General features: G+C 40.8%; 1 protein-coding gene across 11 annotated transcripts in view; it reads left to right on the top strand.

Moving 5' to 3' along the window:
- The window catches only part of LOC119647762, a 724,584-nt gene extending 700,947 nt beyond the window's left edge, over positions 1–23,637 (top strand). For all 11 annotated transcript variants that reach the window (XM_038048883.1, XM_038048884.1, XM_038048881.1 and 8 more), the window contains 3 exons: positions 10,957–12,792; positions 12,856–13,218; positions 22,747–23,637. In XM_038048883.1, the coding sequence (XP_037904811.1) occupies positions 10,957–12,792; positions 12,856–13,218; positions 22,747–22,763 (2,216 nt within the window). In that variant the 3' untranslated portion in view covers positions 22,764–23,637. The remainder of the gene's footprint in view (positions 1–10,956; positions 12,793–12,855; positions 13,219–22,746) is intronic.
- The last annotated feature ends 812 nt before the right edge of the window (positions 23,638–24,449 follow it).

The following is a 24,449-nucleotide window of genomic DNA, read 5'->3' as shown; positions in this document are numbered from 1 at the left end:
AATATATTTTATTCCAAATAAGGAAGTGCAAAAACAAACAAGCTTATCATCATAATTCCTCAGCCAGTAACTTCCTTCGAAAGTTTAGTGTCATTCATTAAAAAGTACAAACTTAACTTATTGGAAATTAGGTAAAAAACAAATGCAAAACCGGCTTTCCAATGTCGCGGTCCAGTGACTTCATCCTCCAATTTCTTTTATCTTATAGCATCTCCCCGTCGGCATTAACTGCGTCTTTCCATCTCCTCCTCGGTTTTTCCAATCATTAGGGTATCCCTACGGCGTCCATACACTGGAGTTTTTGTAATCGTTTCAAGGTCATGACATCAGAACCTCCGCTTTGTTTCTATTTGTCACTGTCCTATTTAGGTCTACCAGCGTCTGAAAAGAATAGGGTTATTTTGACCCAGTTTGAATGACAAACGGGTCAGTTAGCATTTTCTGAACCCACACTTGAGCTATCGTGCCCATCGATTTTATGTGTTATTGTCAGATGTGTCTCCAGATGTCACTATACTTCCAGCTGATTTGTTGTAGATCAACCAGCACTTTACCATCTCTTCTACCAACGGGTCCACTGCAGGAATGGAGTGTTCATGTTCTAAACAAAAATTTCCGTTGATGCGGATGAGCTGGAAGGATTTAGGCGTTCTGAGAAGAAGAACGCCCACCTTCTGTTTATCAAAGTACCCCCGCTTGAAAACTATCTTTAAGCAATCTCACTACGTTAAACGCTCGTTTGATGTCGTTTGCTGCTACCTATGTCAATGCTTCCCGGAGTCGAAGCAATCGGATGAATTCACCCCCCCCCCCCCTCTCGTAAATATGAATTTATTTCCTTTTCTTGAGATAGCATAAACGCCGGTTCAGCCAGCATCTAAATTTTTGTGATGGCAGACTTTTCATCATTTGTGTAAAACAAAACCTTATTAAAATCGGTTTACTGTCTGTTTGTCTGTCTGTGCGTCTGTCCGTCTGTCCCTGTGGCCGTCTGTCCGTCACACGCATTTTACTCGGAGACGGTTTAATTGATTGACACCAAATTTGGTGGAAATATGGGAACTATGAACGTTCACGCATACAGTGAGTTACATCATTTTACGTCGTACTTAAGGGGAGATCCCCATACATGCAAAAGGGGTGTGGAAATTTTTTTTCACCAAATATATTCAGGTGAGATGTGAAATGAAAGGTATCGGTTCGGTATCGGTTTCCGAAGCCGCCCTGGCATTTGTTGGAAATGAAAGTGATCATTTATTTAGCGGAGCCATTCTCCGAACCGAAAAATCTGAAAAAAAATCAAGAGGCTCCCGCTATATAGTGGCTAGGCTCCCAAATACCTTCCATACCGATTTTCCTTCAAATAAAGCTAATAATAGTATATTACTATAACTTTTAGTGATTGGCTACAGAACCCCTCTTAAATTCATCCTAGTACCACAAAATGTAGGCTATAATATAAAGCTTGATCCTACCAAGTTTGGTGGAAATCGCACTATTAGTGACAAAGTTATAATAAATCAAAATAGTCACTTCGTTAGAAATTCAAGATTTTGAATGTCAATGTAACCGAAAGTGGATATTCTCACACAATATATGCATATATTATATGCTAGGTACCAATGGAGCAAATTCACACTCAATTGTTTTTTTAAATAATTACACAAAACCTTTCATACTTGAGGCGTCCAGCTTCCGGTTTCCCGATTTGTTTCTTTTTCTTCGACCTTTGTCCCATTCACAAGTGGGGCCGGCTCGCTGTAATCGGTTTCGCGATTTGGTTCTATCAAAGGCCTGATCTGAATAAAATCGTGGGGCGTGTCGAACTGATTACCATATTTGTGCTAGATTCAAAATCATCACTACTTTCATGAAGATTATAGGTATAACCAGGCACTGTCTCACCACTGTCCTCAAAGCAGTGTGACCGGGTGCTAGGGAGGTTTTTCGTTAGAAATAAAATCCAGGAACCACTTCGGTCACGTTGCTCTCAGATCAGAGGTGAAGCAGCATCTAACTAGTTGCCTCTGTCCTAGACAAAACCATAGTCGTAATTACGTTCCTTTCAAAACTTCTTAATATTGCTATAATGCTAATTTTTCATTGGTTACAAAATTTCAAGCTATAAATCCTAGAATCAACCTCCCACATGTTAAATATTCCCTTTTTTTTCTTACCTTTCTCTGAACTTTCCAATGCAAAAACATCCCAAAAATAAATTGATCTTCTCTTCTTCTCCAAGCAACGGAAAACAAAACAATGAAACGAACAAATACAACCCTCATAAAATTCTTCCATCCATTGGTTAGTAACTAGATAATACTATCCATTCTTATACCTTGCCATGTAAGCAAGTGTACGCGTGTAAGTCGTGCAAACGTCCAATCCCAATAATTTCCAACGAAACAGATAAACCAACCTTAAACTAAGATAAACTCTCCAGTGCTCCCTTAGATTCCTTATCAATTCAAAAGAATCAACTAAATCCTGCTTAAAGCGATTGTTTCGATCCTAATTGCAGGTTTTAGTGAAATCCCTCGAGCATTTCACCATTGCCATCCACCACTCACCTAACCCATCCAACTAGAAGAAGAGAAAGAAAGATTTAAGATGGATAATAATTTTCCAAACGAAAATACCCTCAAAGTTCCTGGAACGAAAGTCTAGTAAATTAATTATGTCAGTTCGACGAAAAAGCTGTATATGTATCTACAGGTATAACGGTTACAACATATCTCTCACCGAAATTTTCTTGCGTAATGGATAATTTCATCGCCGTCAAGAATCTCAATCTCCAGTAATAATTCAGTCATGAATACATCCCACCTTTTTGTTTTCCTAATTGAGGGGTTTTTCGAAAGTCTATAAACATGGAAAACTGCGGACGAGTAGGCTTTCGGTATGGGGATAAGAAGGCTCCGTTGTGGGATTAAGATAGACTGATGCCCAGCATCTTGTAATTTTATGAGAAAATTCATTGCTTTATTTCGTTGAATCCAATAACATTTCTATTTATAGGTATGTACTTATATACATGTAAATGTAAGTAAGGCAAGGGTTGAACAGTTGGTTAGTGGGGGTGGAAAACCCAAGTCAAATTAAAGTTGGACTACCTTGGACGATTAAATCGCCTTTTCAAAAGATCCCAAACTTCACCATCTACTTATGAAAGTTTCAACATTTTCGAATAATATTTTAATATTTTGGATAAAATTAAATGAATTTTTCCCAATTTTTAATATAAATTCATTTTATTTGAAGCCCGTAAAACTTGTCATTATTATTTTATTTGCCAACTATTTAACGTCGCTCCCTATGGTCCCTCAGATAAATTTTCGATATTTAAAATCAAATCGATATTCTGAGGAACATCATGACATCCTTTATTAGGCGTTATACTAGATATTCATCAGTATATCTTTTCACGAATGAATAAAAGGGAATAGCTTGAAAGGCAGTAAACGGTCCTCAAAAATTTTCAATTACATGGTCTAAAAGGCTAACCATAAACCTCATAATTAATTCCGCTCCGTCATCAAGGGATACAATATGAGTGGGAATATTTTCAAATTATTTCCTCTGATCTCAATGCGGTGGTAAATATCAAGGATGATTGGGGCATACAATATAGGTTAAACCGTGTTGCATTTTAATTTGAAAGTGGGTTATCATATCCTCTAACGAGAAATTAACCATGAATACTGTGGTTGCTTCCTTCTACGAATCATATGTCAGATAAGTTTCAGATAAAACTTGCGAAGGAATATCTTCTTTCAATCAACTATTATTGGTTTCAAGATAAAACCAATAACCAAGGACCACAAGTTTTGCGGAGGGCCGGGATGGCCATCCAGGTAAAGTATGGTCAATAGCAATTGAAGATCTGTCCTAAAAACTATTGAAAAGGAGGTGCAGGAAGAGTACCTCATTTTATTCAACCTCCGTCTTTATCCAACCTCCTTGAAAGGAGTAAAACTCACTACCATCGAAAACATTGGCTTCTACCGCTGTAACATCGTAGGCAACTCTTATCCTCTATGCAGCTACCTTTCCTATGAAAGATTTTTTTGCCTTCGGATTAGCATATGCTCCCTTGCTGACCGAAAGAACATTTTCACCCACTCAAGTCTCAACTTCAACCATTTCCCGCTTAGTCAAATGGGTGCCAGTTAGACTGCCCTTTGTCCTCAGACTAACAGATGCTACTTTCTCGCACAAGAATTTGACTCTTGAAAAGTAGGGCCTTCGACCGCCTTCGATCCTTTTATACGTCAAGTTAACGAAGGATAGCGATCTCCTGCATGGTCAATCCTTCTTTCTGGAGACAAAATATGTTCATTAAGCTTCAGCTGTGCCAATTCGCGGACGAATTTCAAAGCAATACGCGCTCCTTGATAATCTATGTGACTATGTGTAAAATTCTGCTATTAAAATGTTGGGAACTTATGAACTAGCAAATTAATCCTGATTACAATGACCTATCCCTTCGATTCTCATCCCCTGCTTACCGTGCAATTATGGCTTTCATTTCGGTCATCCTACATTACCACTCATACCCTGCCAAAAACCTTCGACGCTCAGCTGACTTAATTTAACCCCCCTCCCAGCGTAAATTAGGCTAGTTCGACTTTCGTAAAGCCAACCTCCCCAATTTTAACTTACCATTAGCAGCTTTAAACTGGGATCGCATCCTAGTTCGCCGCCATACTCCCTCGACCCCTCTCCAAGTTGAACTCCTCATTGATAAGCTTGATGTTAATGTACGTCTTGGCTCTGATAGGCTTCTTAGCCCTTTCCTACCAAACAAATCACTTTTCTTCCTCTGAACCCTCCTCATCATTCCTCTCCAAAAGATAGAAACCCCTTACTGAGAATCTTCGAGTTTTTTCCATGCTTTCCTCTCACTCCGAAATTCCTATTCATATGTCGGCAATTTCTCGACCACCACATGCGGAAAAACCACATAACTTCGAAGAATATAGGTCCACTGCCTTTTGTCCAGCCTTCTGAACTTTTCCAACTTTCTTGCTAAATATTAACTAAATGTGTCAATTCCTGTGAAAACTAAAGGAATGACAACTCTCTGCTAAAAACGAGGCGAGGGGCAAACAAATTGCGAGGTTCATAAGAAATGTGGGTCAGTGTGTCAGTGACCTCACATCATGAGTAGGGTGACCACTTTTTTTCCCAGCTTCTAAACGAGCAAAGAAATTATCAACCTTACCTCCACCAAATCGGTAAGGCACGATTTCAGGACTATTCACTCTGTTTTCTTGTGGAAGAAAAGGGTGCATTCATCAGCACCACTGCGCAAACATAGAGAAGCTCTCTCCGAATAAGAGTCTCAAAGAAATGCTGGGGAATGCCACCGATGATAGGATTTCTTGAAGGATCCCTAAGATGGAAAAGCGAAGTAATGTGCCTATAGGCTCGCTGCGGACGAAGAGGTGTTTAGTTGGTAGTATCGTTGCGGGAGTGCACCCACCATGCCCAGAAAAAACGCAGAGTATCATGGTCTGACAGGTAGCCCTTCTGGTAGTTGTTGTTAGATTCAGAGGAAGGGTTGTAGTTAACATTCAAACAAAAGTGGGTGCTGTTGCGCTTTTTAACAGGATCGCCATATATCCACCCTGCTAGAGGTGTGACCTTAACAGTCTCTTTTTGTTGTATGTAGTTAATAAAGCAATGATCTTCGTCACAAAAAATATGACCATCCTTTTTGGAATACACGCCAACTTTTCCACGTATAAACAGCATCTTACTGTCTTCCTCCCTTAATTTCTCTGTAATCTTTGGTGTATTAATTTTCGGTGAATAAGTTGACACTGAATATTATCAAGTGTTGTTCGCAGCTATAATGCTGCATACCAGCCCGCCTCAAATATTACCTCCTATTCCCTCCTAAGACAACCCCTTCCATATTTGAGCTGATTTCAAGACTTTGTTAAATACTTCGACAGAAAGCACCGTTTTAGTTTATCCCTCCTGAGCATTTGTCTTTGATTTTTATCAATCCTCCTTAACATCCTTCAATTCCTCAACAGTTCTCTTTTTTCTCTTCAGCCTTTGTTCCGTTCACAAACGGGGTCGGCTAGTCATGATCGGTTGCGCCATTTTGTTATATCAAAAGCCTGATCTGGATGCAATCGCGAGGCTTTCAAATCCTCATCCAGCGTGTCAAAACGCGGCTGTTTCGGCCGGCCTTCTGGTCGCTTCCCATCGACTTCGATGTTCAGACCAATCTTGGCAAGTGAATTTTCGTTAGCACGGATTACGTGGCCATACTATCTAAGACACCTTTCTCGCAATTTTTCCAAATTCGGTGCAACCTCATATCGATCGCGGATATCCTCATTTTGGATGTGACCTAAACGTGTTACGCCACTAGTCTAACGCAATATCTTCGTCTCCATTACCGCAAGACGCTCTTCATTGCCTTTTATAGTCGGCCAACACTCAGAACCATAGAGAGTGACAGGACGGACGACATTGCGGTAAATTTTAGATGTAAGACTTTCGCTGATACGTCGATCACAAAGAACACCAGTTGTGGAACGCCACTTCATATGACGGTGTCCATAACAAGAACAAAGAGGAGTGGAGAGACGGTGCTTCCTTAATGAACACCAACAGAGGCACGAAGCGGTTTTGATACACTCGCTACACTTCGAACTTTACTTTTTGAATCGAGGTAGGGCTATTTAATCGAGCGCACCAATTCTTCTGGTACCTGCTGTCGTAGAGGTTAGATATTGTCTTCTATTTGTAGTAAAGCCTAAAATTTATAGACCAGTAGCTTACTCCCAAACTTCAATTTTTATTTTATTTTACAGGGTAGATATATATTTCGGGAGTAGCTTACCCCTTTCATCAGTATAAAGCTGTCGTAGATCATACCAAATGAGTTGGTGTGGCACATGGTCAAACCCCTTTGTCTAGATCCAGGAATGTAATGTAAAGAGGGCGATGCTTCTCACGGTGTTTCCCCATGAGTAACCGTAGTACAAAGTACAGTTCTTGTCATTTGTGTTTGTTTTTGTCGGCTTTTGGCAAGTCGATAAAGATCTCTTTCGTCATCCCAAGTATCCATAAAGATTTTTGTAATGGACTGCGCGGGTGAAAGTGATCGCTTTCTTTGCTTTCCGGTTGGTATTCTTGTAAATTTGGCAATTGGCGAGGGTTTTATCGTCGAAAATTGTGGTATAGGAATTTCAACGTCATCATTCGAAAGCCAGGTATCTCAATTGATGAACCGCTTCCCCGCCTTGGTGACCCCGAGAGTTGCAGAAGGATCGTGGTACTTTGTAATCGAGTAAGAGAGATCATTTCTTTTTCCTACTCACGAAATTGCTTGAATCGCAAGTCAGCAATCAACCGCCGATGTTAAGGTGCGATGGTCTCATAAGGAACTGCTTTGCAGTCAGTTTGATGAACCATGTATTCACAATAAGAAGGTCATGGGTCGCCATAAAATTGAGTGTACGCTCGTCACCCTTATTCGGCGCTCCTAACCATTCTCCCTTGTTGCCGTGTACTTTTTCTACCACACGACCATTAAGGTCGCTGGCCAGGATGATGTAATCATCAGCAGGCACGTTACAGGTCTTTGGATCGGGAAATCGCCAGAAGGCGGCTTTTTCGGCATCAGACCGACCTGTCTGTGGTGCGTATGGGGTGAAGAAGTGAGTAGTTTGATCAGCTGATATAGTGATGAGCTTCATCAGCGGTCATCGAATCGTTCGACTTCTTTAATGGGATCACGGAAGTCTTCTGAGATGGTGAGCTACCAAAATAGAGAAGTTTAAGTTATTTTTACCACATTCGCATTCTGTGTCGCAGCTTTTGGCACCAGACCATCGGGTCAGCGTCTCCTTTCGGAAGGGCTCTTGTGAATTCCTCGGTTTTCCAGTGAGGGTACCAATATTTAGCATGCAGACACGTGTTTCATTTGCTCGGGCTAATTCTCTTACGTTGTGACGCCGTCCACACGTCATGCCGTCCATTTCTCGACAGGACCGGAGTCCATCCTACCACGTCAACTAAGGTGAACGCCCAAGCATTTCTCCGAAGCTTACGACTCATCACGATCATTGGATGCACTTTCTTGACTCTTTCCCTGATCTCAACATTTTATTTTTGTTTTACTGAGGATATTACAAAGCACGTTGCTTCTAACCCTCCTAATTAATCTGCGTTTGGGACCGGCATGCTGGGTACATAACACGGCAGATTATCCGGTCCAACAGCTCAACCGTTTTTATAGCCAGAAGGGTTGTTTTTCTGGCGCAACGACGGGACCGGTGATGTGATCAAGATCAGTAGGCTAAGTTCTAAGGAAGAAACCCATTACAAAAAAGATGGCTTTTATTCAGGGCTGTTGCATTCCACATTATTTTAAACATTCCAAGAGTGGTAATACTAATGATATAGCTCAGATTTTTGGGGCTAAGTTGACGACGGGGAGTTGTTTAGTTTGTATTCGAACAGCTTCCTATTGTAGGAGTCCAACTACCACCCTCCAACCACTCGAAAACTAAATGCAGAATATCTTGTGCTACCAAGATACCTTTCTGGTTATTGGGGTTAGATTCCAGAGCCATCTACTTGTAACCACGACGCTAACACCAGAACTAATTCCCGGAATTTTTCTCGTACACGTACCCAAGAAAATCAAACATGCGCAACATGCTTTCCACCATACAATTTCGAGTAATGAGCCGAGAGACGAATCTTCTGCGTGTAGTCTTCTTTATTGCATAGAAATGTATTTTTTTTTAAGCCTTCATCTCCTATTCTCGGATCGCGGACAACAGAACTTAATTCAAAACTATGTGGAAACTGTCAAGAATTAATCACAAATGCCAGTCGTCTTACGAAAATTTGTTTGACGTCAATAATTTTATCCTGAATTCAAACTGGCTGAAATATCCGGAGGGTTTCATTTTCACTATGTATTTTTTTCTAGAATTCGTAATTATGACGGCCCCCGCTTTCCCATCCACTTGTGCCATTGTAGCACGTACTTCACCGATGCCACTGTTTTCGAGGATAAACCTCTAAATCCTCCGAGTGTTTTCCTATTGCAACCAAGATTAGAATGACTGCAAAGCTATAACAACCATCTCTTCCGGGATTAAATGCAGAAGCTATTTAGCACCTCCTTCCTAGCAAAGGACTCAGTAACATCTGCTCTCTCTGGGCCTGTGATGATGTTCTCTCTGAGTTCAACGTGGTTCTTGTGTCGAAATTCCTTTTAGAGCTTTCCGAAAGGTTATCCCCAAACATGTTTCGCTACGTACGTAGGAGCAACTCCCAGCAGTAGGCCTTTGATTTCAATTAGCCAAGTTGAATGCGTTAAATCCAGCGGCGACAGCACTAACCGGTCGCTTCCAACTTATCTAGCGTGTTTTTGAATCTATAGCAAAGTGGTTCCGCCGAAGCCGATAGTGCCGCTCCTCCATTCCATAGGCATTCCTACGACTCAACTTACTGCCATAATAAAGGACTCGGCTCGTTAACGTGTCAGTCGAAGTTTCATTTACTTCTCAGAAAGAGCTTGTATATCCGTTATTAGGGAGTAATCGACATAATATGCGACGCTTGATCGTCAAATTAATTTGCAAAAGTATATCTGCGGTCAATTCTCAACGATATACATAGATTTGCGCCAAACGCATTTACAGAAATTCCGAGCAATCCGTTCCTAGTCTTTTGTTAGGTCAGCTCCATGGCTGCTTGGCACAATCATTTGCACGCGAGCTAAGAATCACTCAAACGTTGCTTACCCGGAATATTTTCATTATTTCAATAATCGCCTACTTCTCTCCTTCAAGACATTTCTATTGTCTTAGCACTTTTTGAGACTACTGCTCCTGATTCCTTAGGTTACAGCACAAGGACTCTGAGACCGCTAAGTACGGATGACGTTTCTTCCTTGCTAAACAAATTCTGCTTGCTGTTGGAAATATCTTTCTTCTTCTTATCTGCGATTGAATCATTCTTTTATTTTCATTTTCTTTAGATGTCACCTATCACTTTCTTCAGCGCGGACTAACAGACCGTGGCCTCGTGGTTGATGTATTGGTGTGCCGGTGTGTCGATGGCGGCTAGATAGTTTCCCCATCTCTACCCCATTTGGCAAGTCATAATCAGCTGTGCAATGCCAAATGCTTCCAACCATGTGCTTGCATCTACGGCGCAAACATTAGAACTAATTCCTGGAATTTCTCTCACGCACACAAGAAGATCGAACGTGCGCAATGATTTTTTTCCACCATACAATTTCAAAGTAATGCGCCGAGAAACGAATTTGCTACGTATTGCAATCCCCCCTAATAGCACCAACACTGGATTTCTGATATACACTCTTCTTCCATGAAAAATCTGAGTATCTTTCATTCAAACCTACCTACGCAGGGAAGACTTTCCGTATGAACGTGCGCGACTGATCAAAAGATTTTTTTAACTCAGGACGAGATTCCCAGATTGGCGAGGAATGTCATCCTTCAGACTGCTGATCCCGATTTATCGGATAAACTAGTTTCCACGACTTTTGTTCCTTCATCCCGTTTTCTGAGCCCTCAGATTCCCGATCATTGTTCGTTAATATACAGGATTTAAGGTGCTGTAGCCTTTATTTATGGTGCCCTCGTATGGAACATGCTTTCTGTGCCCTAAAAACCGTAGCATGCATGGATGCGTCTTCCCAAATCCCGCATACCAACTCAGCATTAGACGTGCTTCATTCCAAAATATTTGATCTCCCCTCTCAGTCTCAATCTGAACACACAATTTATAAAAAAAAGGGTGAATAACGCCACGGGGCTTATTCGATGGGTTTCCTAGCCTGTACCCTACAATTTCCTCTTAACTTAATTATCTTAACTAAAAAACATAAAATAATCAAAATCATGTTAAATATAAAAGATATTTAACCAATTTTTTCTTCCATTTCAGGACGCTCACTGCCTGTTCTATGTGTTCATTTGTTCCATTGGTACGGCCTTTTGGACCATTTTAATTTAGATGTAGTTAGATTATGGAAATTATTTACCCTAATCGAGGAGGGATACCATAGCACAAATCCGTATCATAATTCAATACATGCGACTGATGTAACACAAGCAATGCACTGTTATCTACAGGAACGTAGAATTCTTGAGAATTTAACACCCGTAGAAATAATGGCATCGCTTATTGGTGCTGTAACACATGACCTCGATCATCCTGGGGTAAATCAACCCTTTCTCATCGCTACTTCGAATCATTTAGCTGCTCTCTATGAGAATACATCAGTTTTAGAAAATCATCATTGGCGCTCGGCTGTTGGTTGTCTATTAGAAAGTGGCGTAGCTGAGCAAATACAGGATATACGACCGGAACTTGAAAAACAAATTGCTTCCTTGATATTGGCAACTGATATCACAAGACAAAATGAATTTTTGACCAAATTTCGCGATTATATCGAACAGGACTCACTGGATATGACTAAGGCTGAAAATCGACATTTCATTCTACAAATAGCACTTAAATGTGCTGACATTTCAAATCCATGCCGGCCATGGGACATCAGCAAAAAATGGAGTCAGAAGGTATGTGAAGAGTTCTTCCGACAAGGTGACTACGAAAGGCAACTGAACCTGCCAGTGACCTCTCTCTGCGATCGGTACTCAATGTCAGTACCGAAGATTCAAGTCGGTTTCTTTAAATATGTAGTCACGCCATTGTTCGTCGAATGGCATAGGTTCTTAAACACCGATCTTTCCACCAGAATGATGAAACACCTTAAGGATAACCAAGACCAATGGGAAAGTAAGGTAGCGGCCGAACTGGCTGAAGAAACGAAAACAGAAATCTCAGATGCAGAACTTTTGGAAGAGGACTTTGATGATGAAGACATCGAAGTTAATGCGGATATTTCAGACAGTTCCGAGGTACTACTTCCGGAGGTGAAACTTCCCCGGAGAAGCTCTCTTCAAGTCCCCACATTTGGTGCAACCCGCTTCGATCGCAGGCATTCCGTGCCGGTTAACCCACCGAGAATTATCTTACCGCCACGGGACAACGTCTCACGATCAGCGATTCGCGAGGATATCGAATCAAAATTGGATGATAGTTTCTCCCTCCTCTCATCAGATAGTGATAGTGGTCCAAGAAAATCGTCCACAGGCAGCGTGCCAGATCGGGAACGTCCTCTCAGTGCTGAGACTTTGGTCCCTGAATTGAATATTGCAACCATGAGCAATAGCGAATGTGCAGACCGTCTCAATTTAGTTATGCATGGAGCTGGACTTTCAAGTGCTAATATGTTGGCTGCCAATAGCGCTTCCAAACATTTGATTCGTCAACAAACCTTCCCACCGCTTCAACCGTACATGCGTACCCGCTACATGTCCGCAACGGCCGAAATGTCCAGTTGTTCTGAAGCATTAGAAAAGCATTCAAGCTCTTCCGATTCACCGCCAGATAATGATCGTGAACGTGGTATTCTCACTGCTTGTGGCAGTAAAAAGGATAAAAAGGAGGGTGGTTGTAGTGGTAAACGCGAACAAGACAATCTACAATGTGTAGCGGAGAAATCTTGCAAAATGGTCAAATTATCGATACCTGAACAAAAGGAGAATATGGATCCGACAATGCTCAAAAAAGGATTGGCACGGAGGCGAGGTTCAGCGCCGGTTGCTGTCGCCTCACCACCAAAGACCACTGCAGAAGAATCTGTTTCATTGCTGATTCGTACCTGTGATACATTTATGCGCCGCGGTTCGATGCCGGCTGAGGTTATTTATAAGCGTAAGTATTACAACTATCTCCAAAACTCCTGATAATACGACATTTTATCTTTCTCCCCTACAGCATCAAACGACAAGCAATTAGAGACTTTTTTATTAACAACCCAAAATCTAACTCCATTTCAACGTCGTGGATCCGTTCCATGTGATAATAAGTCTTCGAATCGTTCTAACAATAACAATTGTAACGGAAAGACACGTAATCGTAAGAAATTGTTAAGACGTCGTTCTTCTGGCGGTGCTGAAATTTTAACTCCCATACTCGCCGAGGCTGAATTGGCTGCCGGCAGTAGTAGTGGCGGTACTAGCGGATCGTCTGCATGGTATCGTTTTAAGCGTACTGATCGATCAAAGTCTGATATTGAATCTTTATTATCGCGACGCAGAGGTTCACTTCCTGTTGAAGTGCTAGCCGTATGCCATACAGGTAAGGAAGATTTTAGTTAACATCTTAGAAAAGATAAAATTTTTTAAAATTCAAATAGAGACCACGACAGCAAGAATATTTCTGAACAATTAGTTATTAGTAAGGACATTTTTGTTAAGTTCACAACTTCGGTTTCATTGTTTTGTCTCCTGAATTCCAAATTCAAGCCATTATGGACAAAAAGGAGTTATAAGTTATCCACCGCTAGCCACTACTTCCTTGCATCCTCGTATCAATCCAGGATCGAAAAAGAAAGTCACTTTTTGAAACAATGCGACACTCGATCCAGTTTTTTACTTCCTCATAGGAGTGGAGAGTCCTAGGGGGTTTTACGTGAGTACCTGTCTCGTGGACTTCTTAAGACACGGATTGATTTTGTGACCACAATCAGAGCCCCGCTGTGACAAATAACAACAGTACCAGTCTATACCGAGTGCATGGCTCAGCATTCATACTGGTGGATACAAGACCCTACCTAAATCTCTACCGAACTAAGGAGTACCGTACCCGTGTTGAAACGCAGCACCACGCTGAGACCCGAAGGTCTCTGTTCGCTTGTACGCACCCACAACACCCATGAAGCTCCCACTAGAGGCCAACCGCAAACAACCGAGCTGAACGCACATACAACTGGAGTTCTTCCGGTTCCCATGGTACCAGTATACCCCTGGTAAGGTTTTGTGACTATTGCCACTTCAGATGAGTCTCCGTGCAGACTCGGGTCTGATCGCCCTTATTAGGCCTTTGGAGCATTCGCCTACTGCATCACGGCCGGCAAGTCAATGCGATACAGCGTTTCCCGGTGCCACTACTATGGAGGTTCTCTTCGGCCACTTTGTTTTGGTTCAACCGACAGGGTTGCCGCTCCGTCTTCCTCGCCGCCACCTCTGAGCACCTCATAGGAGTGGAAATACTAGTAGGCCAGATCATGTTCTCGTAGTCGGATCAAAATGTGAACAATATGGGGAGAATACGTTTTTTTTGTTGCTCGAATCACCAACGTCAGTTATGCTTTAAATCAATCGCCTGTGGTTATTTCACTCAATTCTAACAGCTATTAGGTTTCCAGTCATCTCGTAATAAATATTCTCCCAGGTACCTCAACTTACTATGCACAAGTGCCGGACAATGTCAAAAAACATGTTTGAAGGTTCCGTCACTCTCCTTCCAGAATCAGCAGGCAGTGTGCGTAAATATCTCTAGTTTCACCAGCTAAAAATTCAGCCTGCAGTATCCATGTCCACTGAACAATCCTAGTTTGAACAGGAGACTCTTCAAACAATCTTTCGAGCATTTGAGTTCGTTTCAGCCAGTGAAAACCCTGAACTGTTCCATTCCAGGCGGCTTCACCCAATAAAGTTCCCTCAGCCGTTCTACTTCGTTTTCCAGCGTGATAATCATGAACCCATTTTCGATCCCCCAAAAGGACTCTGGTCCATGCAGTGCATTGATCCGCAGCCACGTCTTCCTACACCAGGTATTATTATAGTTATTTGTAGTCCAATTTGAATTATGTCACATAAGGACAGATTAAAACAATGTCAACAGTGTAACCCTGGACCTGTATTCCAATGTTTGTTAGCTCTCCTAGGAGTTCGTCATTAGTGCTGGTAGTACACCACCCTGTGGAAAACCTTGACTGGTGGCCATTAGAATAGAATTTCTACTTGCCGGTACTTGTATTTACCTTCTCTCTAACATCGTGTCGATACCGAAGACCAGGGTGTTTCCCACTCCCTCACGGCACATCATGTCTCTATACACGATGTTGCGTTGATGTCCAAAAACGCACACAGTGCTATTCCTTTTGGGATACCATAGATCCCGTAATACATGCGCCAGCCGATACCAGGCAGTATCGGTTAATCATCCAGTCCGCTCCAATATAATTGTCTCTTTGTCTCGTTTTGAGAACAATCGATGTCAGGCCAATCGGTCGAAAATATTTGGGACAAAAAGAATCCTTTTTACACCCTTTCGGAAAAAAGATCACTTTTGCCCACCTCCATGCCCACGGTATATATCCCAAGGCCCGCTTTGCTGCTTGGTCCTGTCCTTCCAGTGGCCTCTACAACTCCTTCCTTCCTTCTTTCTTTGGTTCTTCCTTCTGCACATGCGCAGATATGATGCCAAATCTGTAATTGATGAAGCAGGTGTGGTGTTCAATTTCCTCCAGAGATCGGTCATCTTACCAGATCCTAAAGAATTTGCCTTTACTCTTCTCCTTATTTCCAAAAACTTTCCATAATTGCGAGTGGAGATCTGTCTTTTGAGTAATTACTAAGCGCAGAAGCTTCTCTGTCTCAATCGCTGCGGCTTTAAGAAGGTAGACTGTCACCATGTGTGTCCCTAGTATATCATTCTCAGCACAAGGCATCAGGCATCAATAATGACCTTAGACGCATTGATGTTCATCCCTGTTATTTTAACATTTTTTTTGTTTGTTGTGGTCTTCACAGAAGGCCGATATTGACCTTGGTCCTACTGCTTGATTCTCTAATTTGTCGCTTCTTGGGTAGAGTCCCCTGGTTCTTAGTATTGCGGAGATATGCTACCGTCTGATGGATGTCCTTAACGGCTTTTTTTATGGTGGTTTTTCTTTTCTTTTTTCTTTTTTTTTAAATTACTCTTTCATTTGATTCTGACGAGTGTGGGAGTTGGGGGTCCACAGAGGCCCGTGTAAGTAAAGCTAAGCCTAATACATTGTCATCAATAATTAACAAATACCCCAAAAGAAAAGTTTTTTACGTTCGAAATTACCCTTACCTCTTACCAGATTTTTGGTGCTAGAACTATAACCTCCTCTTTTGAATTTCTCCTTCGCTAACCAATTAATCAAGAGCGGACATAAAATAACAGATACAATCTCCATTCCATTGTGAAATTTGCGACCGAAGTAATTACACAAATTAAAGTTATTGTTATTTTCGCAATAAATTTGGAAATCTGATGCCTTATAAAATATTTAAGAGATTCAGGAAGAAATTAGTAAATCATTGAACGTCCAAGACGACTGAGACATGAAACACTAGAAAGGGTGCTCTTCATATGTTCTTCCTAGTTTCAAGAGTCCCTTTAAAAGGGATCATCTCGATAAGGGGCGAAAGTAGAAAATAAAACAACGTTCGAGCTATTGTTCCTATCTACACCAATGGAGAAGATAGGAAAGGATTGGTCACAAACACAAAAAGTTAGCTCCCAGCAGGAAGAAAAAACTGAAACTCTCATTCGGAATTGCAAGTCCCAGAACATGTGTGGAAGCTCTATTATTCTCCCCACAGAATATACTGACAGTATCCGTAGATATTCCTAGCTTCCTCAGGTGATAATTTAGCCTGCAGTGACCAGTGAGGTTAAATCATCTTTCGTGCGCTTGGGTTCGTTTCCCTCCATAAGCACTCTGGACTATTCCATTTCTGGTAAGTTTTCCCAGTAAAGTTCCTTCATTTGTCCCTTTTTGTTTTTTAATGTGGTAGCCATGAACCCAGTTCCGACTTCACAGAATGCCTCTGGTCCGTACAGCAGTGTCGCTGCTCCTTTCCTGGCTAGCTGATCCCTTGCCTTCCAACCCAATTCGGCCTAGAACTCAGAGTATCCAGACATTATTGTGCGAACCGAACATGTTCAGTCTGTTAAGGTATTCCCATACCAGTTTGGAATTTACCTGGTAAGATCTAAGCGCCTTAATAGCTGCTTGCCTGTTGGTTAGAAAAGCGATGTTCTATCTTCTATAGTTTATTTCGAGGTTGAAGGAAACACATCTGCCTATGACATATATTTCCGTCTGAATTATGCTTAAGCTTATGCGCTTATGAGTAAGCATTGGTTCAAAGTACGTTTTCTTTGGACCAATGACCCCGGCACCTGTTCCTTCTGCGATTAGGGATCCGTCAGTATACGAGGTAATCAGTTGCTGGTTTAAGTCGTATGTTAGTGCCACGCTCTCCCAGTTCGTTCTGTTGCTCCATCGCCAGGACTGAAACAACCGCAGCTCGCCTTCAGGGTTGAAAACAATTAAGCAGATAAGATCTTGTTGAATTTTAGTCGCTCATACTAGTTTTTACAGCTATTGTGCTTGTTCTTCTAACTCATTGGTCTCGATCCTTCTTATTTGTGGCCACCTTTCTGGCCATTTTAACTTATGGTTAGTGATCCACAATATAATGATAGAAAAAACCTTCCTAGACTTAGCAACAAGTTTAAAAGTTTTGTTTAGAATTTTATCCAACTCATATTGCACAAAAAAAATCCTCGGCTACCCCAGGTAAGTAAACGTATCTCAATGTAAACAAAGTGTATTTGCTTTCACTTGATAATGAATCGCACCTCTTTGGGAGAAACTGTGCCCCGTCTATTTAGTATAGTGAAAAATCTTCTTTTTCTTCTTTGGCGTTTTCATTGGGGTATATTCCCGGATTCTCTCGACCATAGGCTGGTAGGAGACAAGCCTGCCAATTGTTACCGTTCAGACGGCTTTTGAGACGTATTCCATCGAAATGGGTGGTGAGGCATTCTTAGCGAGCATTCTTTCTAAACTTCTCGATGAATAATGCAATGCCAGATCGATCATCGATTTCTTCATTTCGGAGGTGATCATGCTGATCTTGCACAACATCGCCATTTCCGTCACCCCCAAGCGATTTTCAACCTACCATAGAAAACGACCGAGTGTAGTTTAGACCAAAGATGGTCTGTGGAGTCGGCGCGGGGATACACACAGTGTATTCGAGTCACATGGTCTCCAAGGTTTCACCAGTGTATTCCAAGCGGAAGTACTGGCGATACTGAAAGTCTGTCGATGGGTGGAGCGTGATCCGAGCCCCAAGCGTAACATAGTCATTCTGACCGAAAGCTAACTGGCCATCAAGACTTTGTATTCAGCGGGCATCCTCCAGGCTAGAGAAACAGTGCAGAAATGCGCTGAACAGTCTGGGCGTACCCTCAAAGTCACTCTCCTCCGAGTTTCTGAGCATAAAAACATTGAGGGGAAACATGCTGACGGATTGGCCAGGGCTCCGCTCTTGGCAGCTCTTTGGCGGGTCCAGTCGGTGTCTCGCTGTCGGCTGTCAGGGGCGCATTGCCGAAGCTGCGGAAAAGGGGGTAACCCTCATGCACTTTCTTTGCGATTGCCCAGCTCTAGCTAGAGTCAGGCTACGGACACTGGGTAAACCATTCTTTGGGGACCTCAGAGAGATTTCTAGCTGCAGGGTGGGAGAGCTGCTTTTCTTCGCGAATGCTAAGGGTTGCCTCTGAAGATCCGTGGCGGCTGGAGTTTGGCTCCCTGCTTCCATGACAGCAGTCACGGTCTTAGGAAGTTTAAATTTGATCGCGATGAAACCTAGTTGTGTAGAACCACTTCATCCAAGTTGCAATGATACGCAAAATAATTCTTTAGCGCGATTCAGAGGTAATTGAATAGCTCGGTTGTGGGCAAGTCGTTATCACCGAATTTCATTAAGATTGACCGTCTGAAACTCTATTTTCTTCAATTTTCATGGTAGGCCACGTTACAAGAACCGATCATGCTGACTTTGAACAAACTGCTTAGGATCAGCTTCATTGTCGCAAGGAGCTAGCATAGAGTAGTGTGTAATGTATGAACATTGGATGTCTGGCGTGACAGTGTTCTTATTCAAAACGAAGATGAATGATTAGATGGACCTTCCTTCGCAGATACCGACGGAGACGCGAGCGGTTTGATATACCTGCAAACCACCTCCAACTCTTCCCTTTGAATTATGAAGAAACAGTTTAGACTCTTCTTCTCCTTCTTCTCTGTTGTCGCTGTGCATACCAAACGAGTTTGTGGCTTACGTGGTTAAACGCCTTCTTATTATCTAAATAGGTAATGTTGAAAGTACTATGTCTCTCATTATATTTCTTCAGAATTTTCATGGTGTGCGATAATAACCGAATAGGCCGATATTCTGAACGTTTTACCAGAATTTTTTTCCTGTTGGAGCCATTGCGTTCGCTTTCCAGTCATTCAACTAGCTAGCTTTAAGCGTACCAAAGCTCGGCTAAAATGTCTGATTTCGCAGTATCGCATTTGATTCAGTCTTCAACCCTCTAGAGCTGATAGGTAGACTTTACCAAATGTCGGAAGTGCTGGTGGAGGTATCGGTTTTTGACAATTGGATACAGATATCTATAGCCGTCGCAGGAACCATGCTCTTTGTGATGGGCAGCTCGCGCAACGGCGACTACTTTTTTGCTTCACATTTTGTACCTTGGTAAACCTGCCAGTTAGCCAGTACTTTACCATCAAAGAACTTAAGAGAGAGCCATTTCTCCAGACGAAAGCTTTTTTGGGCATCGCGTCCCAGAGCCAATTGATGGAACAGCTATGAAATTGTGGAATAGCGCTTGATCTTCCTTACGTGAACTGAGAAATATTGCCTCTGTTACGCTTCGCTTCACATCGCTGTCTTCAGAGCGGGTACTCCAAAAACCAATTTTTCTTTGCGTAAATTCTTAAACTAAACGGAAGCATGTAGTCAGCGGAGCGTTCTACGAAAAAGCAATGGGGAAAACCTGCAAATCGATAGAATTAGTACCAACAACCTCTGTATAGAAAGCCAAATATGGACAAAAGTGGCAGGAAACAAAGTTCCGAGCCAGAAGGGACTGCTTTCGGACACCTTTCATTTGGCTTAAGGAAACAGTCCCCGCCCGAATGTTAAACTGACAAGCCATTTCATTCAACATCGTGGAGTGGGTCATTGACAGATTTTCCATCCACCAGATTATTATCACGTAACCGACAAGTTGACTTCTGTTAGAGAGAGGAGACATTCAAGATATATATCGTCCAATCAGAAAGGCACTCTCCCAAGGCCAGACGACATCCAGACGACGAAAGCGGACCGCATTAGCTTAGAGGGATCGAAGTTCTCTACCTTCTCCATGTACGAAGTCTATGTTGGTGCATAACATTTATGAGTTCGTGGGTAACTTTGTAATTCAAGGGATCATTCTATCATCCCCCCCCCTAAAACCCGCAGAAATCTGAGACAAGAAGAACATTGATAGAAGATACAATCTACCGTGTATCTTCTCTCTTGATTGTAACACCTTAGCCGCGATATTTTCCATAATATATTTCAAGTTTGGTGCGGTCGCGCGTATCGGATAGAAGGCACACTAAATCTTGTTAATTGACGCTACTGGGACGCTAGTGTCTATTGTCAAGCCTGATTAGTACAGAGGCCCTCCCGTTAGCCGAAAAATTAGTCTACCTGTTAGGCACGATGGTCGCATCCAACGCAAAAAGATAATTCTTGATTCACAAACTGTTTGCCCACAAATCTCTGCTCCTCTGAGTAGCCTCGTATGGCAAATAGAGAATCCTTTAAGTGAATTGTCAGTATGCAACTTACAGGAGAGTCACTACCTCAGCGTTACATCAACTTTCTTGGTCTCTTTCAGTAAATACGATTACCCCGGATGAGGTGCGCCCTCCCTACATTTATCCTTAGACGCTTAAGTTTTGTGCAGCTATTCAGAGTGTATTAACTCTTCCCTCTTTTTTTAAACAAATGATCGAATTCTAAACAACTAAATGAGGGTAAGATATTGTGGAGGGCCAGGTAACGGTTTGCTGACTATTATCCGTAAGAAAAAACCTAAAACCCAGTTTAGAACATTTTCACACTCTATAACATATAATCTATAAAAGAAAGACGTAGTCAGAATATGTTGTCTTTGGACGGCGTACATTTGTTTGAGGACGCCGCTTAACTGACCACTGTGAGCTATGAAAGACCACCTGGAAGCTTTTATGAGCCACAAGGCGAAATTTAAACTTCCATTATTATTAGCGAATGGTGACCACCTGTAGTTTGTCAGAAATATCAAAAATCTCCCACCTTCTTAGATTGTTATTAAAGCGGTAGGCAAGGGGTGTCCAAGGATACTTCTGTTGAGTCTCAATTATACGCAGACGGGCCTACACAGCTTCGATTCGCGAATTACAATCGTGCCCTTTCACTCTGCCCCGTGACTGATGCAAGTCAACTACTGGATAATCTTCTGGAGGTTCCAAGGCTTTCTAGATATTAGGGTTTACGACTGCCTCGTCAATATGGGCTTTCACGCCGACAATTAAAAAAGAAATATTCCCCAAGGAAAACTTCCGATCATTAATTTTTATCATTTTACTATTTAAAATTAAAACTTGAAATTCGGGGAACATCTAATTTCCAAAAATACCCCAAAGATATTGTGAAGCATCGGTACCAACGTCTTCTTCATTCATTCATGATCCTTTGTACGATCCTTTGTTGCAGCTTCAAACTTTCTACGATATTTCCCTTATTTCTCCCATTTTGGTATTCCTACATATCGCGGGACTGACGAACGAAATTAATTTTTCTATCTCTTCTTTCATTCAAAATCACTACTTGATCAATTTTCTAATATCCCAAAAATTCAGACGACTTTTTCTCATTCCGTCCGTAAAAACACTAAAGATAATACCCGATAGGTCCTTTAGTATCTAGCCCTTTATCTCAATTCCCCAAAACTTTGGTCTGTACCGGCCGGGTGATTTACCGGTTCTTCTGCTATCACCTATAACAAGGCACCGCCAATCTTTTAGTCCCTGAAATTATCAATTCCATCCAGCTTCTTTTCGCTGCTTGCATGTACATGCTGCAACAACAAAAATTCAGCTTCACAAGCGTGAACTCTCCAAAAATTCTCTATTGCCCAAATCAAGGCGTTAGGCAAAATGAATTCGATAGTACACAATTAGGAGAAAAATACGAGGTGAATGTTCATTTTAATTTGCAATTTGTGTAAAGTGACATCGACTTGATAATAATTAAAATTGTTGTTTGAAAGATATTGTTTTTTATATGCGAAGTCGTACAGAAAAATAGCAAATGCTGTGTGCAATTTTGTGAATTTGTTGGTTGACATGGCACAGAGGCGTGGATACTATAAACTATGTATTGAAAATAGTTGAAAAATATTTATTCGTTTTAGTTCCATCCTACAACTAATAGAAAAAACTGCGGATACATTTCAAATCTGCGTGGAAATTACAGTATCGTTATAAACTATGCAACATCATTGCCGCCTGAGCCATTTAGTTATAATCCGGAATTCACCAATATAATAGCTTCTTTTCGTGTAAACTGGGAAATTTTTTCGGATCCAATGTATCTGCATATTTACCAGAATTTCGGAATATGATCTCCAATTCCTTAAGGTAGAGCCTTATGCAGCACAAATTTATTATTCCAGAAAAAATATACATATATAGTATTTACGTTTCATGATCCATCTGTTTCGTTATGTGCTAAATTCAACCATAAAATGGTTTTTCTTATAAAGCAGAGATCATTTTCCATTTTTCTGCAGTAATGGCATTCCAGTTCCAGTTTTTAGGGAAACCCCTTTTATAGTGAATTACTGTCAGAATCCCAAAAAATATTAACCTATTGACAATCGTTAACCTTGGATTTTAAATCTTAATTATTTTATTATTTAACTTTTTACTAATTTTTTCCCATCTCGTTTCAGGTACATTGCGCCATTAAAAAGCGATTGTTATTTATTGTTTTGTGTGCGCAATTAAATCGACTGCATCTTTATTAGATAAACTACGTTCAAATTTTGTGTGTTTAATTGATATAATGCAAATAAATTATATTGAAAAAAAAACAAAACAATTTAGAATGTAATTTAACAATGTTGAAGAAAAAAACCAACCAAGCTGAAATGGAATGTAATTAAAGAAAAGAAACAAAATTAATTAATATTAGGTGTTAAAAAAAAAATATGAGAAAAACATTGAACTGAATAACTTATTTTAACTGTAATAATGATAATGGTAATGAACAACAATTTAATATAATTTAAATGAAGCAAATTTTCATACATGACTTTTGGGCTGGTCTCAAAAGTGATTTAGCAATCAAAAAACAAATCCATAAAACAAGAAAAAAATGGTAAACCATCAATCATAAATATTAAGAATCAAATAATAAATAAATTATTGTATAATGTAGAAGAAAAAAAACGGAAGCAAGCGAAACGCAAAGCAAACAATTTCAAAAGAACTTGGCGAATTCTTTAAGTTTCTTATTCTGTTTTTTGATTAAATAAGCTAGTGTGACCTGAAACGGCTAATGCAACAGAGGATGGCAGGAACGAATAATGACAGCGGCGATAGTACGAGGAACCAAAGCATCACAATTTTCAACGTCAGCTGCGCTTCCCTGCAACAGTGGAGCAACAATGCATCCAGATATATAGTAACATGCATACGAGTATATGGATAAATATATTTGAGCAACAAACATGTCAACATCCGATCATCAATCATCAAATAAATCTTCATCTTCATTAAATTCAACTGTTTGTAAGAGATAAAATTGTTTGGAAAAAAAAAATAAAACAATTAATTAAAAAGAAACAACTAAAATGTCGCGCATAATATTGTATTTATCAACTCTCAACAGCTGAATCTGCAGAGAAAAAAAAAAGATATAGATACTGAAACTGTTGCTGAGAAATTGTCACATCCTCTGTAATTAGATAAATTTCTGTTCGTTTGCAGTTTTATAATGTCAATCAAATTGTAAGATTGATTGTTGGTTGTCCGCAAAAGGTCAGCTCGAAAGAGTCAACAAACTCAACGGAAATGTTCTTTTTATTTCAGTAAATTATTGTTGCCTTTAGCCAATTTTGGCTCGAAAGAATTAGGCCAGAGGCTGTCATTTTGCGTCTAATCCAAGGTTTTGGTATGCTTAATTGGCGATCGTTATAATCGTGTGAACAACAATTTAAAGTAAAGTGTGTAGCTGGGAGAGAATGGTCAATGCCTACAATGTTGTATTTCTAATTGAAATTTGGCAGAGTTTTTATGGACGAACATTTCTTGAACGATTGATGTATGTATAATTGATTTAATTAATGGGGGCCATTTGAGTTAGGCAATGAACAAGTGGTAATTGATTTATGAGGAGGATAATACTGAGAGTTTAAATTGGATCTTCCATCATTTTAATTTGTTTTTGATTTACAGCATGTGTAGAATGAAAGGGTTAGAAATTCCAAGTGTTGCTATCCCCAACTATATAAAGTTTGTACCCACCAAGAATGACCTTCTTCTCACCCACAGATCTGTCACCGCGGTGCTTTGTCGCACAACAGGTTCAGCTATCAACTGGTCTCCTATGGTTGTTCTTTATTTTCCTTCGAAGATCTACCTTCCTTACAAA

Source organism: Hermetia illucens, chromosome 2, assembly GCF_905115235.1.
Source record: "Hermetia illucens chromosome 2, iHerIll2.2.curated.20191125, whole genome shotgun sequence".
NCBI lineage: Eukaryota > Metazoa > Arthropoda > Insecta > Diptera > Stratiomyidae > Hermetia > Hermetia illucens.
Note: the sequence above shows the minus strand (reverse complement) of the source record. Positions and strands in the feature narration are given on the sequence as shown.